The sequence below is a fragment of the Ciconia boyciana genome, chromosome 13 (assembly GCF_034638445.1).
Source record: "Ciconia boyciana chromosome 13, ASM3463844v1, whole genome shotgun sequence".
NCBI lineage: Eukaryota > Metazoa > Chordata > Aves > Ciconiiformes > Ciconiidae > Ciconia > Ciconia boyciana.
In genome coordinates, this window is record NC_132946.1 from 4,612,260 (window position 1) to 4,630,633 (window position 18,374).

An 18,374-nucleotide genomic window follows, 5' to 3' on the forward strand; every position below is an offset into this window, starting at 1 on the left:
CGGGGCTGGGGGAGCGGTGCCGCCGGAGCCCTTTCCCCGCTCCCCGCTGCCGGGGCGGCTTTCGGCGGGGTACAGCAGCCCCACGGAAAAAAGAAAAAAAGCAAAAAAAAAAAAAAGGGAAAATTGAGGGTTTTTATTTGTTTGGGTGGGTTTTTTTTGTGTGTGTTTTCCTGCGCTCCGAGGAGAAAGGCACCGCCGCTTCCCCGCCGCCCGTCCCCGCCGGGTCAGTCCCGCAGGAGCCGGGCTGCGGGCGCTGCGGCGGGGCGCTCCCCGGCCCGGCTTTGGCTTTGGGGGTGACAAATTCAACGCTCTTTTTTAAAAATTATTGTTAAATACTTTTAAATTTTTTTCCCGCCCTTTGCCACAAGTTTTCCTTGGATTATTCCCCCCCCCTCCCCCGGGTCGGGAAGGTGAGGGTGGGTTTTTGGGGGGTATTTATGGGGGGTGGCTGGGAGCAGGAGGGGTCGGGGCAGGTTGGCTCACCGCACCCCTCTTCTCTCTTGCAGGCAGCGCCGAGACCGCCGCGCCGGGGCTGGCTCCCTGCACCGCGCCATGGGACGCTTGGACGCCTTATTTTTGAAAACCATCTGATTTTTTTGGGGAGGAGGAGGAGGAGGAGGAGGGGGGTGGGGGCGGGGGGAAGGCGGTGGCGGGCACCGACAGCGATCCGGGAGACTCCTTGAAGCCGGCGAGTGGATGATGGATGGCCGAGATTTCGGGCCCCCCCGCTCGGTGCACGGCCCCCCTCCGCTGCTCTCCGGGCTGGCCATGGAGAGCCACCGCCTGGGAGCCACCGGCCGCCTGGCTCCCGCCGCCGGTCCCATGGCCGCCGGGCTCCCCGCCGCCCTCCAGCCCGGCAAGTTCCTCGCATCGGGCATCAGCCTCCACTCCCACCCGGGTAAGGCTCCGCGGACCCCGGGCAGCCCCTCCGCCTTCCCTCCCCTCCGCCTCCGCGGGCAGCGGCGGATGCTGCGGACCCCCGGGGCCGGCAGCTGGCAGGGCTTTGAGCGCAAAAAAAAAAATAATTTTATATATCTATATATATAAGTATGCTTGCAGCTTTTTCGCATGTTTTCCCCAAGGGTTTTCTGCTTCGCCTGGCTTTGATTTGGAGAAAAAAGAATGGGGGGAAAAAATAGGAGAATAGGGGAAAAAATAGGGGAATGGGGGGGAAAAAAAATCATCCCCAGCGCGCAGTTTTGTTGGCACCGAGGAAGATCCCCCGCCGCGGCGGCTGCGGGTGTTTTGTGGAATAAATCCGGGGAAGAAATCCGATTTTCGGGAAAGCTGGGAGAGAGGCAGATCGGGGTGCGGAGGGGAAGGGGCTGCGCTGCCCGGCTGGGTGCTTCACGGCCAGGCAAAAAAGCACCCTCGGGCTGGGAAAAGGGGCAAAACGGGGCAGTTTTGGTGGTTTCCCTCCGCGCCGGGGCTGGGTGCAGCCCGAGCCCAGCCGCGGTCCCTGCCACCTCCGGGCAGCGCTGCCGGCAGCGCGGGTTTTGGTGTTTTTTGGGTTTTTTCCCTTACTAATTATTATTTTGTAAACCTGTAAACAAAACTTCCATGCAGGGGCTGCTCCCTCCTTATATTTTTTTCCCCTTCCCGACGCGCTCCATCCTGGGGGAGCCCCACGGCTGCCTCTCCATTAAAAAAAAAAAAGCAGACATTGAAATCTACGGGGTTTATTTTTTTTTTCCCCAGTCAGCTTTTTATTTACTTCCTTAAATTAGGGGTTTTTTTTGAGGGATTTTTATTTTCCCCCCCTTTCCGAGCTCCTTTTCCCAGCGACCCGTAGGGTGGGATAACGCGGGATCCAGCAGCCGCTGCCTGCACCCTCCTGCCCGCACTCCTGCCCGCTCTTTTGCGGGGCTGCTGCCGAGCTTGCCCTGGGAGGACGCGAGGAATTTCTGACCGTTTGATTTCCCTCTCTGGCTCTATTTTTTTTTTTTCCCTTTTTTCCCCTGGGCGTGGAGAGGTGACTCGGAGTTTACTTTAGGCGTTGGGAGGGTGACAGGTTTTGCAATAATAAACCTGCTTTTCTCCCAGCCGCCCGGGATGAATGACTTTGAAATTTGCAAACCTGATTGCCAACATCTGCAGTGAAGGAAGCAGCCCGAATCGAGGGAAAAAGATTTATTAGTTTTAGACTAGGTGGCAGTGCCAATTTCCCAGGTGCTAAGAGGAGAGGTGTAAAGCGAACGGCTATGAAGCCAAGCACATGGGCAAACACCTTCTTTTTTTCCTTTCCTTTTGTCTTTCTTTTTTTTTTTCCTTCCTTTTTTTGTCCCGGGTAATTTTTTTTTTCCCCCTCCTCCAACTCTGGCTAAAGCAGAATGTGATCTCTGCAAAAATTCGTCTGGACAATCTCAAGCCAGACCAAGTGCGGCTTGTCGTTTCTTTTTTTGTTGTTGTTGATTTTTTTTTTATTGGGTGATTTTTTTTTTCCTTTTGTTGTATTCTTTTATTTCCCCTCCCAAAGTTTCCTTTTCTGGTGCTTCCCTGAAATCCAGGCAGCCTGGGAGGCAAGCGCCGAGCTCCGGCTGAGCCAAGCCGACAAAGCGTTGCTCCCTGCCGCTGTCCGTGAGCTTTCCCGCTGTGCCGCAAGCTCTTGGGCTGGGAACGAGCCTCGGATTTGGGGCCCCTCACAGAAGGAATGGGTTTTGTGATCCCTCCAATTTTTTTTTAATGCATTCTTATTATTTGTATTTTTATTTTCCTTTCTCTGAAGTGTTTTGGAAATCCCCCCCGTCCCCGCCTGCACCTCCGTGGTGCCCGGCTCTCCCCCGTGCGCTCCCCGCAATGATCGCTCGCGAAGCTCGCCCTGTGAGATTGGCTTTGCCACGGCATGGCAATTCACAACCAGGCTAAACTGCATTAAAAAGATATGTACAATTAACAGTTGAAACTTCCATTATACCACGGAAGTGGGATAGGCAGGGATTTTTATTTTTTTTTATGGCTGTAACAATATCGTTTGAAATGATGATTGCTTCCTGCTATGGAGGAGCCCTTTGTAGGTTTGCGTTTGCAGTGTTGATGTTGGTGTGTGGTGGTTTTTTTTTTTGTTGTGTTTTTTGGGTTTGTTTTGTTTTTAGGAGGGGTTTGGAGGGGTGGAAAGCAAAGGCTTATGCAAGGGGTTAAGAAAAGTGGGCAGGAGGCGAAGCCTTTAAATAGAGCCAGTTCAAACCGATCTTTAAATACTGCCGGGCTGAAGAAAGAGACTGTTGAATCTGTCCCAGCGTCCTCCTAAAATAAATACGCCCCTGTAAAAATAGCGTGATTGGCCATATTTGAGGATCCAGTTATCGCCGGCACCGACTTCTTATTTTTCTTGTCGCCTCTGCTCGTTATGGCAGTCCGGGCTCTGCCCCAGCGCCAAAATACAGGCGCCTGGGCTGTGTCCAGTGACCCCCGGACCCTCGGCTCTTCTCTGGGGGGTTTCTATTCCATGGTAGCCTTTTGGCCACTGCTGTGCAGGCTGGGGGGACGGGGACAGAAGCCCCTTTGTTGGAAGCGCACGGAGGGAGGAGTGAGCTGGAGGCCGAGGCGGGAGGTGAGCTAGCCCTCGGCTGCGGGGCTGCCATCCCGTGTGTCCCTTGCCCTGGGTGCTCTTGGGCATCGCCATGTCCCCGTCCCCGAGGAGGACAGGGGGGTTATGCGGGCCAGGGAGCAGCGGGGTGCTCCCGATGGGCCCTGCCGAGGGCTGGGGGAGGAAGGTGACTCTTTGCAATGGAATTTCATCCCTGGCAGCGGCCGAGCTTGCCGGGAAGACCTTGCATAAAAAGAGGCTGCAATCGATGGAGTCAGGCGGCTGAGTCCATTAAAGCAGTAGCTCGCTCTGCTCTGCAGCCCGTGGCTCAAAATATGGGGGGGTTTATAGTTTTGCTCCTTCCCTACCCCACCATCTTCAGATCCAAGTGAGTGTCCTGGTCTCGGCTCCATCCCACGGCGGGCGCGTTGTTCTTGGCAGCTTCGGTGTTTTGGGGGAGGTGGAAAAGGCTCCCTCGGACTCAATTGTGAAGGGCTGCTCTGGGACCACGTCCCTGCCAGGCAGCAGGGCTGCCTGCGAGCAAATATCATCCACATGCAAAAAAGACTCTCTGAGTTTAAAATAATAATAATAAAAATCTGCTTTTTGCCATGTACTGAGGTATCCTTTTTTGAGTGGGATGCGTGTGGCGGGGCTACCCGAAGAGATCGACGTTTGTATAAAAGGATGCCCAGCCTCTTCCATTAAAATATACTTCAGAAACACTTTCCAGTCCCTGGGAAAAGGGACACACCTGTACGAGCAGAGCTGGCTTTGTGTTAAATCCAGCTCAAGAGCGGTGGCTGAAAGGAAAGCGGTCAGGCAGAGACGAGAGATTTTGGTTTGCTTGCTTTCATACTTGTACATTAGCATGTGCATTCAAATGCAGGGATTTAAGGCGGATTGGAAACGATCCCTGCTTCCAGGCCTGCTGTGCCCAGGGAGAAGTTTTCCAGACAGCTGGGCCAGGTAGGAGCATAGGAAAAAAAAAAAATAACCCTCCCCTCCCAGGATAGCTTTGCTGTGCCAGCAAAATCCCACTGTAGCCATCCTTATAATGGCAAAATTGTGCTTCTGCTGAGCCGGCAGATTTTGCAGAGGAGGCCTTGCTGTCGGCAGTGCCAGCAGAAGCACAATTTGCTCATCTAAACTGCATCCACGCTAAAATCGTTTTGCTGATAGGAGACACCGGGATAGCACCGATGCGGTGCTGCACCGAGCCGTGCCCCGCTCCTTCCCATAGCTGGGCTGGGGAGGAGGGGGCTCCCGGACCAGCGGTGGGATTTTGGCTGTGGTTCGAGGCGGCTCTTTTTGGTCATGTTTTGATGCTGCAAGGAAAATACCATCGGTGTTTAATGGCCCTTGAAATCGCGGTTCCCCCTCCCTGCCCGCCCAGGGGGTGGTGCGAGGGGCTGAGCGCGGGGGGCTCCTTGGGGCAGGGGCTCGCCATGTAACCGCGGGAGGAATGCGGACTGGCCGGAGACCTGCCTGGGGAGATGTTTCTCCTCCCTTGAGGCCCTGGTGAAATTAGATGCTTTTTGGTATGTGTTTTCAGGCAGAGCAGCGAGTGTGCTTGTCCCAGTAGGGCTCGGGGAGGTGATGCTGGCCTGCTGGCCTGCGCCGGGCAGGGATGTTGTGCTCGGACCGTCGCTCTCCTGTTTACACCCGGCATCCCCGGGGGGCGGAGGAAGCGCTCGGCCATTAAGCGATGCCCCTGCACCTCCCTCGGGCCTGCGGCCAACTCGTAGGCTGTGAGCAAGGCAGGAGCGGTCTCTTCGGTTTTGCACTGGGGATGAAATAGGGAGGGAAAAAAGGGGCTTCTGCATTTTTGAGAGTCTTCCACCATGCGCTCCTGGGGTGCTGGGGACTCCTTTCCCTGATGTCCTGGTGGTTTCCCCAACATCCTGATGGTCGGGTGGGTTGTGGGGGTGGCATCTCCATCCTTCAAGAGGGGCGGGAAGGACTGTCCACCCTGTCCTCCGGCCCCTGTTGAAGTTTCCAACCCAAGTGGCGGTAGCTGGTGGTAGGGATGCTGGGCTCGGACCATGGACGAGAGCCCAAGGGCCAACGTGGTGATGTAAACTTGCTTGGAGCAAGGTCCTGCGGGATCCTCCGCCGTGTTAGTGTTTCTAGTACCTTCCCCAGCTGAACGAACAGGAGCCTGGCCCTGCCTCTGCTACACGGTGCTGGAAATATGTGCTTTATTAGCATGGTTTCTAGCAGCCCTTCTCCCACCCCGAGCAAGCCTTGCCCCCCACCCAGCACCGAGTCTCCTTGGTAGGGTTGGACAACCACCGGTCCCGGCCCTGACTGATGGTTTGCCAGTGAAAATTTGATCCGGAGGATGTGCCGGTGCTATAAATCCTAGCCTGGGATGGCATAGGGCACCAGGCAGGTCCCCAGCGTTGGGGACATGCTCCTGCTCTTTCCCAGCGCAGCAGCTGTTTGAGAGATGGAAATTGCCGGGAATTAATCTTGCTGCAGACGTGGTTAGCAGAGCAGGGCTTTCGTAAGGGAAATTTTGGATCTCCTTCCTCGGATGACCCAGAGTAAAGCTGAAATTAGTTTATAATTATATAGTAAATAACCCCCCATCTTGTCATTTCACCATCTTCTGATGAATATGGAAATGAACATTGTTAAGGGGAATTAACGTCGTTACGGCAGCCTTCCAGGTGAGCGCCTTGCGGCTCGACCGCGGCTGCGACCGGTGGGAGGGTGTCGGATCACCTCCTTTAGCTGGGGTTAGTGCCTGACGAGTTGAAACAAGGCTCCATGTGTTTTCAGCGTGTACTAAACTGATCCAGTTAAAGCTTCGGGCGGGAGGTGATGCAGGGAATCGGGGCCAGCCTGGCATGTGCTGACACGAAAGCTGCCTTGCCGGGACGAGGAGATGTTGGTCTGGGTTAGGTAACGTGATCCAGCATCGCCTGCTCGAGGTGCCGAGGACAAGGGCACGCTTTGTTCTGCCTCGCTGCTGAGACGGAGAGCGCGGTGGGCCCTGAACCGACCCGAAAATGCAGGCGGGGTTGGGGAAGCAGGGGGGCGTGGAGCCGAGGGCAGCCCCGAGCTCCCTGCCTGCAGGGCTGGGGTGAGGGAGCAGCACCGCATCCAGCTGCGGCAGCCCCTCGCTGGCTTTTCCAGCTGGGGATGCTCTTTAAAAAGCAAAGTTTGGGAGGGGAGCGCTCGGGCGCGGCCGCCCTGCAGGGTGCTGCCTCTCCCTGGCCATGAGGATTTGGGGGTTTCCTTCTCCCCATATTTCCTCCCAGCCCCGCGTTTCTGTCTGACTTCACTCTGGGATGGCACAGCTGGGTGTCTGTAGGCATCGCGATGCACCCACCGGCTGGGGAAACACACCATCTCTCTCTGCTATTTATTTGCTTTGCTCATCGTTCGCTTCTCTCCAGCCCTGGAACACCAAGGGGACGGCAACCGCACAAACCCTTTATACCTGTCCCCGTCCACGCTGGCTGGGGAGGACGGCGCGGCAGGGGCCCTGCCGTACGGCAGCACCGTGACGGTGACAGTTGGGCTCTCTCCCCACGCCGTGAGGATCAGCTGTTGGGTGCACAATATGCTCCGGTTTTCCTCTCCAGCTGTTGTAGCTGACGGTTATGGGAAGCGAAAGGTAGTTGAGAGTTTGGTATCTCTAAATCAGGGAGGTGATGGGCGGAAAGGAGGGGTTGAGGGAGGGCTTGGTATATCTGAGGCTGTTTTTTGTTTAAATCCAGCAAGACTCGAAATAGTGGCAAAAGAGTGAAATGACCTTGGGAATAAATTTTATTGCCAGCGTAGCAGTGGCCAAAGAGCCATTTTGAGGGAGCTGGATGCAGGCAGGCAAGGCGAACATGGTGGGCTTGGAGCAAGGGAAGGAGCAACACAGTGTGTTTGGGAGAGAACGTGCCTTTTTAGGGGAATAACAGAGATTTTAAGGCACTCGGCCCTGTCTCTCTGGATCTGTATCCCTGGCAACTTCTGCAAAGGTTGCTCTTGCTTCTGCCGCCATCCATCTTGCCCTGCCGCGTTACTGTGAGCAAAGATCCCTTTTTATGTTTGGTGGTTAGATATATTGCCCCTGCCTCCCTTTCTGCCCCCGATCCCTTCTCAGCAGAATTCTCTGTGGCTTGAATATGCTTTTAATACATTTGGTTTAATTGCTTTTAATTAAAAAAAAATTGAAATGGCCAGCGTGCTTGGAAGGAAGGGTTTTGAAGGGATTCAGCTCTTTGCTGCTTGCAGACAGTGCTGGTAGCGGTGTGTGAATGAAATAGCCCCCGTGTTATCGCCGCACAGTGTGTGTAATTCTGGTGTTTTGTGTCCTGATCTGCTAGGTGGGGAGGCATCCCACATGCCATGTCACGCGCAAGCCAAGCGGATAATACTCCAGCGAGTAAAGAACTGGGCAGGCGAGTAAAGATGGGTGCAGGAGCCTTCCCGGGGTGCCGGTGAAAGCCCAGGACAGCTTTCCCCCGGCCCCGCTCCGCCGGGCAGGCACACTGCACCGGGCGTGTGCAGCGTGCTGGGGTTTCCCTTTGCAATCCCAGCGCTACAGCGGGGCTTTCTCCCTAATGAGATTAGTGACACAAAGCGGCGATTCTTCTGCTGCTTTTAATGGATGTTCGGGGTTTGTGTGGGATCGGAAATTCCTGCTTTCATCAGATGAGCCCTCTCTGTGACTATTTTGTGGACAGATCTTCCTTTCCACATTCATATTGGCACAAGTGTTTTAAGCTTTCCCCTCCTGCCCCCCTCTGCCTCCCCTCCTTCCCAGACCCAGCCATGGTGAATTTTATCTTCTTTCCTGCTTTGAACATTGCTGTCAACCCAAGCCGCTTCCATCTTGTGGAGGACATGAAAGCTCGGTGGCCTTCCCTGGCCAGGCTAAACGCAGCTGAGAGGAAGGAGAAATGCAAAAGTCACTCTTGGATCGTTCTTGCGGGTGCTCCTTGGTCTCCCCAGTTGAGATGTGCAAACACATATGTGTGCGTATATATACATATATAGGGCATCCATCTAGTGCTTCACCTGACAGAGGGCTGGCTGTCCCTGCCTTGTGACATCGGGGCCGGGTTGGCAATTTGTCAAGAGCCCAAGGGCTGTGCTTCAATTTGAATACAGATTTGCATAATTCATCAGGAATTAAACCGCACCGCCATAATATTTGCCTCTGCGTTTATCTCCCGTTATCAGCGGCAGGGAGGTGCATGGTGTTGGGTGTTTGCTGGACGCAGAGACCCCTTTGCTTCACGGTTCAGCGCTTTTTTAGTGCAGAAAAGGTGGTGTGGGCTGATGTTCAGGAGGATGAGGGGAGCGCAGGAGCCTCTGGAAGGAAAAAGGGCTGAATGTGGGGCCGGGGGGAGAGGCTGGGCATAGGCTGAGCTTTTGAGCCTGGTTTCCTAAGGAAAAGAAGCTTATGGGATTGTGCTCCATCTGTGGGTCTCATTCTTCCACCCCCAGGTGTCTGCAGCCTGTTGCTGAATTTCTCCCGGGGTGGTTTTGATCCCTGCAGATGCTGTGGAGGTCAGCGCTGGGCTCTGGGAGAGGGATGCGTTTGCCCCCGTGGCACATGGAGCAGTACAGGTGGGCACCTCCGGCTTCACCACACACTTGCCCTGTCCTGGCCGAGCGGGAGACATGAAGCTGGAGCTGATGGGACTCGGTTGGGTCATCGGCGATGCCCTCGCTCCAGCCCTGGGATGTTTCTTGGAGCCCGTCCCCTCTCGCTGCCTGGACCCCCGTGTTGTGCAGTGGTTGCTGGCTGTTTGCTGAGTGTGCACGTGTTGGTGTTGTGGCCTTCAGGCCTGATTGGGGTGCCATGCTGCTCCGTGCCTCAGTTTCCCCTTGCGATGCCACCCCCCTTTGCAAGGCATAACGAGAGGTGCTGAGCCACAGCAGCCGCTTTGCAAACAAGGTTTAAAATAAGCAGCGACGGAGGCCATGTCTCCCAGGGCTTTGAGTCATCCCGGCTCGTGCTGACTGCGCCTGGCAGGGGCCTGGGAGGCAAAACAAACCTGCATCCAGCTGCCACCTCCCTGCCAGATGTTAGCGGTGGGTTGACTGGTTGGGTTTTGGTGGTGGCTCTCCTGGCAAAGCGGATTGAGCTGCTGTGGGGAGATGTCACCTCTCTGGTGGCCCTGGTGAAACCCATGGCTTGGGGCAGTCCCCAGCTTGGGAACTTGCAGTTGGGCCACCTGATTTCTGGAGGAAGGGGCGAGATGAGCAGCCCCGATCTGGCACCGTGTGGGCTTGGGTTTGCAAAATGAGGGGTGCTGAGGCTCCTTCCAGCACGCTTGGGCTTGGCATGGTGGGGACCATCCTGGCTGCGACCCCTCACTGTGCTGGACAGGAGGACAGGCAGGGACGAACGTGGGGTGATCCTGTGGTGGCCCCCCACCCACCACCCCATGCAGAGGGAAGGCAGCCAGGGCAGCGGGCAGCCACGGCTGGCGATGGGAAGCCGAGGGGAGGAGAGGGCAGGTGGCATTTACCTTTTGGTGGGCACCCCGGCGTGCATCCGCAGGGCTGGCTGCTGCCCATCACGCAGCGGTGTTTAATTTCTCAATGGGAGGGCAGGGAGATAATGCTGCACAGTCCCATTTAACCTGCTGGTGACCTGGTCTTAAGTCATTGTGGCTGAAAATAGACCGTGTTCCCTCCAGGGCACGGCTAATGGCGCTGGGAAAGCTGGGATCTCTCTTTGAAGGCTGATTTAATTGCTGCTGGCAGGCACTCGGTGCAGGTGATGTGGGGACCAGCACCCGTGCCATCCCGCAATAACCTCCCCGCACCGAGCGCCTGTAGCTCTCCCGGCTCTGGCAGCGAAGGGTAGCGAGCTCTTTTCTAACGAAGGCACGGGATGGTGCTCAGTGCGGGCGCGTGGGTGTCGCTGGGTTAATTGCATGGGCAGGGCTTGGCCCGCGGGGAGCGGGGGCTCGCCTGTTTCCATCGCATCTTCTGCACTGAGGTTGGGTGATTTAAAAAAAAAAAGAAATAAAAATGGGGTGAGTTAAATTTCTGTGCTTAGGGAGGAGGGGGAGCACCTGTAATGAAGATGTGTGCCCAGTGCCAGGAGCAGAGTCAGCCCTAGGGCCCCTGTGCCAGCCACTGGTGGCTGGAGGGTCTTCACCGTGATGAAGGATGGACCAAAGCAAAGACATTTTGATGCTGCCCTAGAAAATGAGGAGGGGAAGGGGAGACTACAATCTAGCAGCCAGGTTCTGCATTCCTGGGGATCCTACTAATCAGTTTGAGAGTTAAAATTACTATTTTTTAATTTCCATACAGCATCTTAGTAAATGTGGAGCTGAAGAGCCCACTGGGTCACTCCTTGCTATTTGAGGAAAGCTCCGCGGTTGTGTAGTGAGAGCTTGGAGGTTTTGGTGGACCCCCACTGGGGTGTCAGTTTTAATTACGCCAGCGGAAAAGGAGAGACATTTGACGTGGTGGGGGATTTCGGGCTGGGGACGCAGAAGAGACGCTTCTGCTGTAGCAGCCAGCAGTGACCCGGCAGCGTTGACACTGGTTTGAGTGTTTTTGCGTCAGGATTAACGTGGGACCGGGTCGGTGCTTCCCAGACTGCTTGCTTCAGGCTGTGCAGACCGGCTGCGCATCATGTCAAGGGTCCCAGTGGGATGGTTCCCATCCTGGCCCCTCCAGCAGGAGGAAAGGCCACCTTTCTTCTGCCAGAGGGCTTCATGTCCCCACCTGGGTGGTTTCTTGCTGCCCTCCATGAAGACGCTGTCAGCAGGGAGCTGGTGGATGACCTCACAGGAGATCTTCAGGGCATCTCGTCGGTGTCCTTCTCCTGTGGCCCCGAGCCCTGAAGCACTGGTAGACCTCGGATTGCTTTTGCTTCGTTGCACAGTGGAAACTGAGGCATGGGATGAGTCTGCAGGACGCTGGGGGCAGAGCTGGAGAGCGAGCACCTATCCCTTGAGCCCTTGCAGCCACTTCTTCCCATTTTCTCCTCCTCCACCATCTCTGGGGCGTTGGGGCTGTTCCAACCGCTGGGTGAGGAGGAGGTGAGCGGTAGGGCTCAGCCTGATGATATTTATTTCCATGGAGGCAGGGAACCCCCCCCGTGCCCTGTGCACGCACCCTGCCCTTTGGTGTGCCTTTGCCGTGGGGGGGGCCGGCAGCGTGGTGATTCACCGTGAGGGTAGCACGGCAGTAAAACCATGGCACGGCATCGGCACGGGGTAATGGCTGCGGGAGGGCTCGTCGGAAACCCGGCGGGAGCGCGTGGTGTTCCTGTGCTGACGCAGCTGTGAGCAATAGTAAATATTGAGCAAGAGCCACTTAAAAATAAAGCAGCTTGGACACAGATTTCCACGTGGAATAAAATAAAATTAAAAGAAACAATAGAGAGCTGCACTGAGCTGGGGGGAAACTCACCTTGGGTTTTAAGGTAGTGATTTTTGCAGCTGAAGGAAAGCAGTGCGGCAGTGTTCGAGCTGGCAAAGGCCGGGAGCATGGACCCCTCTCCGGAGGATGCTGTCTCCGAGCTTGCTGGGGCCCGTAGAAGATTAAACGGGCAGTTAAATTGACCTGGCTGTTCTGGATCTGGGGGATGAGATTGAAGGCCTTCAGGGGACACGGAGAACTGAGGCTGTAAAATAAGGCTTTGAAGCAACTGCCAGCCCTGTGGCACGGGGTGTAAATACGGCAGGGTTGGGTTTTGGGGCAGAGGGCCGTGGGTTGCGGCAGCGGCTTAGGGCTGTGGGGAGAGGGATGGGGACCGGCTGCCGCTGCAGTCCAGGCGCATCTGATCCGGGGGCTTTGGTTTCAGCCCGGTGTGTTCAGGGGCTTGTGTTGCTGGTGTCTCGTGTGTGGCACGGAGTCAAGGCAGCTCCGGTGCCTCGGGTGTCACTAGAGCTGCCCTGGCAGACAGGGGAGGAGGCAGCAAAGATTTACACTGTCAGCACTCCTGGCTCTCAGCTGTTTGCAGCCATGAATGCGTGCATGAGGAATAGCTGGCGGCTGTGCCTCGCTGTGCTGCGTGCCCCTGTGTCATGGGACAGAGATGGGGAAGTGTGTGCTGGAGGGGGGGCCCTAAAAAAGTCTCCCCCCGGAAGCTGCTGCTTCTGCAGGGAGAGGATCAGGGATGTACCGATGATGGTGAGCACGGGCAGCTGGTGCTGGTACAGCGGCCATCCCGCCGGTGGTGGGAGGGGGCTGGCAGCCGTTGGGTACTCGCTGTGCTTGGACTTCTCCCGGTTCCCCTCCCTCCTTGCTGGGGAAAGGGGACTCATGAGGACGTAAGCGTTTATCCAGCTGTTTGTGGCATGGACTGGTGTCCCAGTTGGCTGCCTGTGAGGCGCTGCGAGCCGGACTGGGGAAGAGGTGACCGTGCTCCCGGCCAAGGGCGGCTGCGGCTCTTGCTCCATGCCAGAGCCCAGCAGCCAGCTGAGAACCCAGCTGCAACGGGGCTGCAAATCTCCCTCCGGTGCCCAGAGTTGAAAACATCCCATGGAAATAAACCCAAAGCCTCGCTGCTGTGTTTCCCAGCCCCTCTGGGCTTGGACTGGAGGGAGCATGGGGCCAGGCTTTTTGGCTCGGGCCCCTCTGTGGCCGCAGCACCTTGCACAGCGCTGCGTGGTGCCAGCCTGCTTCCTGGCACTGTGTCCGTCCATCACGGCCCAGGGAGGATGGGGTGAGATGCTGGCGGTTGGAAATATTTCATAAGTGGCAGAAACCTGTAACGGGCAGACGGGGCCAATGGGGGAGAGTTACTTCACTTCTTCTGGGGCACTGGAGGCCGCTGGTCTTCCGGTGACGGGGCTGTGGCTTCTCGGGCAAAGATGGCTCATGCCCAGGGCTCAGCTTCGGGGTGTGCTTTGCAGCCAGCATCGCACGTGGCTGCCTGCTTGCCCATCCAGGCCACCGGGGCTCTCACACTGCTGTGTCCTGTTGTGCGATTCCCTTTGAGGTGACAGCAGGGACTGGAGAGCCATCCCTGGGGCATGAACAGAGGCTTCGCAGATGCTGCTTCTCCGTGGTGCATCGGTGCTGCCGGCTAGTTTGGAAAACTGGACCAGGGGAGTGAATTCCTCATTGAGTGGTGTCTCTGTGTTACTCCTGCTTGCTGTCCTTGACCCCTTGTGTACCTGAGTGAGCTGTCACCTCTGTGCCGGATCGGCAGCCAGCATGGAGGGCAGCGTGGTGATGCCATGAAGGTGCTGGCCGGTCACCTGCAGCCGGGCTGGGGTGGAGCAGCTTTCCCAGCGCTGGCGCACACACATGTCACATCAGGCATGTAGGCTGGCTCGTTGGCTGGAGGTGTGTCCATGGGGGAGATGTGTTCAGCTCCAGCGTGTCCCCCTCCTGCCCTGCTCTTTCACAACCCAGGCTTGGCCAGCTCGTCTGGCTGGGGCTGAATTTCAGGCCTGGGGACTGGGGGGACTGAGACAGAGAGAGCCCACAGGTTAAAAACTTTGGGCGACCAGTGGCATGTGGCAGCCCGCTCCACTGCGGGCACGTCCACCCGCCTGTCTTCACCACCTTGGCCAGGCGATGTTTTCTGGGTGGCTTCCCCCTCCTGGGGAGCTTTGGGCAAATCCTGAGCAGGCTGAGCACGTGGGGCCCATTTCCCTCCCGCTTCCCCCGGCGTGACCTCCGGCCTCCAGACGTTTGGTGTGCGGTTTGTGCGGTTCCTGGTATCTCATCTCCCCATCAGTCGCATCCCCTCTCGGTGGTGAGTCACCCGGCCATACCTCTTCCCCCCCACCCCCCGTGCCGTTTTGGAGAGCTGAGCAAAGATGAAAAAAATGTTTTCAACTGGGCTGACACATCTGCACCCGCCAAGTTCCTCTAATAACAGCCCTTAGTGATTTATGTCTCAGTCGTGCAAAGCAGGTACATTTTACCAGCTCATCTTGGAGCTGGGAAGGAGGGATGGGCGTGTGTCCCCGCTCCGTGCCCATCCACTACAGCCACTGAAGCATCGCAGGGGGAGCCGAGCAGGGACGTACATTTTGCCTGCCAGCTGTTGCCTTCCCGCAGGGTTAAGGTGGCTCAAGGGACGATCTCTGTGCCCCTTAAACCCGTTTACCCTCTGAGCCGGGCTGCTTTGGATCGTGTGTGCCCACTCCAGGAAAGCTTCATGTTGGTGGTGCCTTGCCCATGCTGATGGGCACGCGTGTTCGGCACTGCAGGGAGGGGAAGGGGGGCACAGCCGGTCTGGTGCTGGCAGCGCTGCCAGCTTGCACCTCCCCGCCTGTGCCGAGGTGCCAGCCCGCCTCTGGGCGAGCAGTCGGCTGGAGGAGCGTGGCTCAGCCTGCCGAGACCTGTCGGCGTGTCCCTCGGCGAAGCAGATCTTGCGCTGGTTCAGCAAACACTCTGGCCCCGGGCAGATGGAGATGGTTGTGGTTTCCCCCTTTCCCCTCCCTTTCCCCTGGCAGAAGCCCATGGTTGGGGTGAGCTGTGCGTTGCTCACTGCGGTAGAGTTTCTCCCCTTGGCATTGCTTTCTGGCATGGAGATCCAAGGAGGGAGTGACTTGCCCACAGCCGCCTCCTGCAAATGCAGCTACTTAGTGCATGAAGGAGCAGCTTCACCTCCAGGTCCTGCCCGGGGGAGCGGGGCAGCAGGTTTCGGGCTGTGTGTGAGTCTTACGCCAGCCTGTCGGCATTGCTGCTGGAGGGCTGTACAGAGGAAGGGATGCTCTGGCAGTGCCTCGGGGTTGGATTTGCATTGGGTTCATCCCCAGGAAAGCTGTGGCTTGGATTCCTCCTCCGTGTCCCGGCTCTGGTTCCTGGCAGGGAACGGGCCAGGTAAATACAGCCCAGGCAGCTTCTCCTGCTGGGCATTTAGGAAGGGAAAACAGTGTTGCTGGTAAGCCGGAGGCTGGGGTTCAGTGGGCTCTCTGGTTTTGCTGCTGGTCAGCTGGGTGATGCCGGCAGGTCCTTGCAGCTGCCTGTGCCTCAGTTTCCCCACCTGCAAAGCTTTGGGATGGGCTTTGAGCCCCCGTGCTGGGATTACACCTCTCCCAGGAGCAGCGCTGCTGCCGTGACTCACAGGAGGCGTTGGGAAGGGCTGCCTGGTGCGAGGTGGCCTTGGGGCTTGGCTGGTGGCATCAGCTCGGTTCTGCTGCTGCTTCCCAGCTGGGGTGGTGACACTGCCCTGCAGGGCTCCCAGCCTGTCCACCTGAACCTGTCCCCGGCTCGGACTGCACATGAAGCCGCTTGTCACCACTCTGCTCCCTGCTCCAGCACAGTAGCTAGAAAACCTCTGTGACAGCTCGTCTTATGCTGGGCAGCTGGAGGGGATTTCATCTGCCCTTTGGCCACTGTCATCCCACAGTTCCTCATTCCCTCATTCTTTCGGCCAGCCTTCCCACTCCTCTTCCTCCTCCTGCAGCCCTGGGCTGAGGCTGGATCCCAGCGGTGGGATGTGGTAATGCTGATTGCAGAGGAACCCCCAGAGCATTTGGGGCTGGGGCTGACCCTGTGTTATCCCTGGGTGGGATAAGATGCTGCAGGCAGGGAGCTGCCCCAGGTAGGACCAGGAGTGAAGCTGGTCTCAAAATTCCTCTTTGGGTACCAGTAGCTTAAGCTGTGTGCAGGCATCCCTGTGCTGGATGACAGGGATTGTGTCCCATTCCTGGAGCTCTGCAGGTGGCTTCATGTCCTTGCACCATGTGCAGACGGGGACGTGTCATGGGCATCTGCACATGGCAGTGTCGGCAGTGTGGGATGTGTCTCGCCACAGTCTCCATGCTGGTGCTCTCACCTGCTGGAGCGGCTGCAGCCAGGATTGAGGTCTGGCTGGGAGAAGGGGCTCATGTGGGGATGTCTGGGGCTGGGGCCGCCGGGCTGGTGTGGCAGGGGGTGCTCCAGGGGGTTTGCCATGCTGCAGCCATGTGCTCTGCCAGATGGGACTTGCGTTCCCTCAGAAATGTGTCGCTTCTGCTCCAGACGCTGGCTCATCGCCAGCCCAGCCGTGCTGGAGCAGCACAGTGGAAGTGGCATGGCCGAGGTAAACGTGCTGTGGAGTGGAGCTGCTCACAGCTAATCCAGGGTAGGTGCCCCATGGTGCCACCCAGCACTCTCCAGCCCTGGAATAAGGAAGTGTGTTTGGAAGTGCTCCAATATGAAGGTTTTGGGGTTACCAAGGAGAGTTGTGAATGTGTGTGCACACTCAGTGCCTTTACAGCAGCCTGCACAAGATTAAATGGCAAGTTTTACCTGATGGGAATGGGCTCTGCGTTGAACTTCGCGGGCACGGCAGCTCCCCTGGTCCTGCTGCTGGAGGGTTGGCGTGTGCGGGTGATGCCGCTGGGAGCTGTCGGGTGATGGATCTGGGCCAGGAGCTCTGCGGAGCACCGCGTCGGTGAAGCACATGTGCCGGGATGCAAACATGTATGCGAAAGAGATCCCGGCTGTCTAAATAATATGAAATATTGACTAGCTGTCGCAGATGGTGCTCCACGTGCAGCTTCGGGGACTGAACTTCTGTCTCTTGTTGGGTTTTGGTGTGATGTTGTTTTGATCCATTTGAATGCTGGACTCTTGACAAACTCGTTGCCTGGTTGCTTTCAGTGGGATTGTTGAATTTTGGGGAGGTTTGTTGCTAATGGCGTCTGAGGGGAAGGGAGGAGGGTTGCAGGGGGCTTGACTGGCTCCTTCAGACTCTCCTGATGGCTTTTAATCGGTTTTTAAATGATGGCACCAACTGGGAAGCTGGTTCTTGCAGTGTTGGGGTTTGTAGTATTGCACGGGTGCCGTTTGGTGGCAGTGTTGCAGAGGAATTGCTGCCTGTAGCCAAGAGCTTGTGTTATTACCACTATTATGGTGATTGTATTCACTATGAAATGCTGCTGATGATTATTTGCATGGGAACGTTGCTGGGAGGCCCACTCTTGGAGGAGGTCCCAGTGTCCAGGACACAATCCAGACCGCTGGCAGCTGGGCATGGGGACACTCTGCCTTTGTATCAGCTCGTGGGGAGGCAGCAAGTTTTCTCCTCTGTTTTGCCTTCCTCGGGGATAAGATGCTGGTTTTGGGTATGTGAAACTATGCTTTGCGTGAGCTGCTGTGGAGGGTGCTCTCACGCTTTCCCCAAAGCCCATACCCGGTGCGGGGCAGCTGCAGGGGGGACGGGCTGTGTTGGCAAAAGGGTCTTATCGCCGCTTGGGAAGCGTGCTTGGGAGGGAGTGCCCTCACCCACAGGTCGCTGTACTCGTGATAAAACAGCTTATCGGCCAGGTGGTTTGGTCGTTTAGTCCGCAGATTTAAGGCTGTGCTCAGAAAGCAGCACGCTCCATTTGCAGCCTACTGGCTGCGAAGTTGGAGCCCCGCAGAGGTGCAAGGGGTGAGCTGGGGGACCCGCGGTGGGGGGTCAGTACCTGAAGTGGGGGCAGCGCTCCCCACCGTGGGCTGTGTGCGGTGTGCGTTGCCGCGTGTGTCCTCGCAGCCACCGCTCCTGGCGCACGAGGGACCGACAGCCACAACAGTCTGTGCTCCTGCGGGGCTCGTTCCAAGGCGGCGTGTCGCTTGGGCTGAAACATGTTTTCCTCTTCTGTTTCCCATTTTCTGCAGGCTTTTCCCATCTGCCTAACGGGCTCTACCCGTCGTACATTCCCCTGAGCCACCTCGAGCCCCCCAGCGCTGGCAGTCCTCTCCTGGCCCAGCTGGGTCAGCACAGCCTCTTCGAGTCGCAGAAAGGTGAGTCTGGGTCACCGCGCACCCTTCCCCTCGGTCACCCCTGGGTGCTCGCCCTGTCCTTTGGGCTTGCTTGGCTGCTGGAGCTGCTGGATGCTGGGATGTTGAGGGTGAAGAGCAGGAACCCCCTGGGGTTGTCATCCAGGGATGTTTCCCGGTCTTAGCAGTACCAAGGTCTTGGATGTAGCTG

General features: G+C 57.1%; 1 protein-coding gene across 3 annotated transcripts in view; it reads left to right on the forward strand.

Annotated features, from left to right (window-relative positions):
* The first annotated feature begins 622 nt into the window (after positions 1–622).
* Positions 623–18,374, forward strand: part of TNRC18 (trinucleotide repeat containing 18) — a 57,075-nt gene continuing 39,323 nt past the window's right edge. For all 3 annotated transcript variants that reach the window (XM_072878626.1, XM_072878628.1, XM_072878627.1), the window contains exons 1-2: positions 623–898; positions 18,062–18,187. In XM_072878626.1, the coding sequence (XP_072734727.1) occupies positions 697–898; positions 18,062–18,187 (328 nt within the window). In that variant the 5' untranslated portion in view covers positions 623–696. The remainder of the gene's footprint in view (positions 899–18,061; positions 18,188–18,374) is intronic.